The 1394-nt window shown below is 37.4% G+C and overlaps 1 protein-coding gene across 1 annotated transcript in view; it reads right to left on the bottom strand.

The window, feature by feature from the left end:
- The window catches only part of vwde (von Willebrand factor D and EGF domains), a gene marked incomplete in the record, with an annotated part of 23564 nt that overhangs the window by 14427 nt on the left and 7743 nt on the right, over window positions 1-1394 (bottom strand). Inside the window, 2 exon segments of the mRNA XM_014019000.1 lie at window positions 745-1018; window positions 1176-1249. Of these exon segments, the coding sequence (XP_013874454.1) occupies window positions 745-1018; window positions 1176-1249 (348 nt within the window).

Below are 1394 nucleotides of genomic sequence, written 5' to 3' on the forward strand. Positions count from 1 at the left end.
GCTCTCTGGTTTCATTTAAAAGAGTCGATCATCAGATATTGTCCAAGATTAACCTTCAGGGTGGATATAGCTCGCTCACACAGAGGACCTACCCAGAATACTTTGTGGTGTAAATAAAATGGCTTCGTCCGTGTGACAATATATTTTTAAGAATTAAAAAAAAAACTAAACAACCTACAGTGTTTTTACAGACTTTATTTTACAGTTAAAATAAATGTTTATCAAATAAAATCTAATGTTAAAACTAATCATGGATCCCTTTAACAACAGTCATAAATGAAGCAAAACTTCTGAGAATTGTCCTAAAAATAGATGCTTGCAAAATGTTTTTGCTTTGAAATCTTCTCACATTATTTTAGTTTTTTTTATTTTATTGTTATGAAGCTGTTGATTAATTTCTAAGATTACTGAGTCACACTTTTGTTTTATTATCTGACTGAACCCCATCTTCCACACAGTGACAGCTGGAGACCGACACCAGCTCGCCAACGATCTTTAGCGAGAAAGCTGGTAAAGAAAATGTTTCTTTTAGCTTTTGTTTTGTTATTTTTAGCTTTCAGCTACAGATTTACTACGTTGTACTTTTAGTTATGGTTCAGTTAATTGTAGCCTTTAGCAACAGTTTGTCTAATTTAGCTACTGTTTTGCTAATTTTAGCTCTGTTCTGTTTGGTTTAACAGCTGAGCTTTCGGCACTCTCATACCAGATGTTCTAAAAGGTTTAAAAGCAGTCTTCGTCACTCACAGTGACTTTGCGTCCTTGGTAGGACTTGGAGATATGAATGCCGCTCCTGCCCGAGCCTCTGTTCTTCACCGACAGCTGAGGTTTGGTTTCACCCATCTCCCCGTCGCACATGTCAAACGTGAGAACGTCGCCACCATCCCTCGCTGCAAAGCCACACGCACAGGAGGCGGCGTGCACCAAGCTGCCGCACTCCCACTGACGGACGTGGACCTCAAACGGCCAGAAAGTGCTCTTGTAAAGAACGAAAGTGCCGATTTGATTGTTCTCGTAGAACCTGGGTGAACAAAATAAATATTAGATTAACTGTTTTGCCTGGGTGTAGATCATTTTATTATTTATTTTTATGACACAAAAACACAATAAAAATCATAATAAAGTCATTCTTCTTACAATACATCAGCAACATTATTATTCTGATGACGTTGAAGTACCTGCCATCAAAGGTTATGATGTGAGGATCAGTGAAGGAGTAACAATAGGCTGCGGGAACGTCCTTAACTGTTATCTAAAAACAAGACGTTATTTAAAACTGTATTAAATCAAAGAAGTACAAAACTAATGTGTTCCAACAAAAAACATTGGGCCTCATGCAAGAACATGTTCGTATTCTTATCCTAAATTTCTCTTACTTTTGTTCGTACGAAGGGTTC

This window comes from Austrofundulus limnaeus, unplaced genomic scaffold (genome assembly GCF_001266775.1).
Source record: "Austrofundulus limnaeus strain Quisiro unplaced genomic scaffold, Austrofundulus_limnaeus-1.0 Scaffold207, whole genome shotgun sequence".
Taxonomy (NCBI): Eukaryota; Metazoa; Chordata; class Actinopteri; order Cyprinodontiformes; family Rivulidae; genus Austrofundulus; species Austrofundulus limnaeus.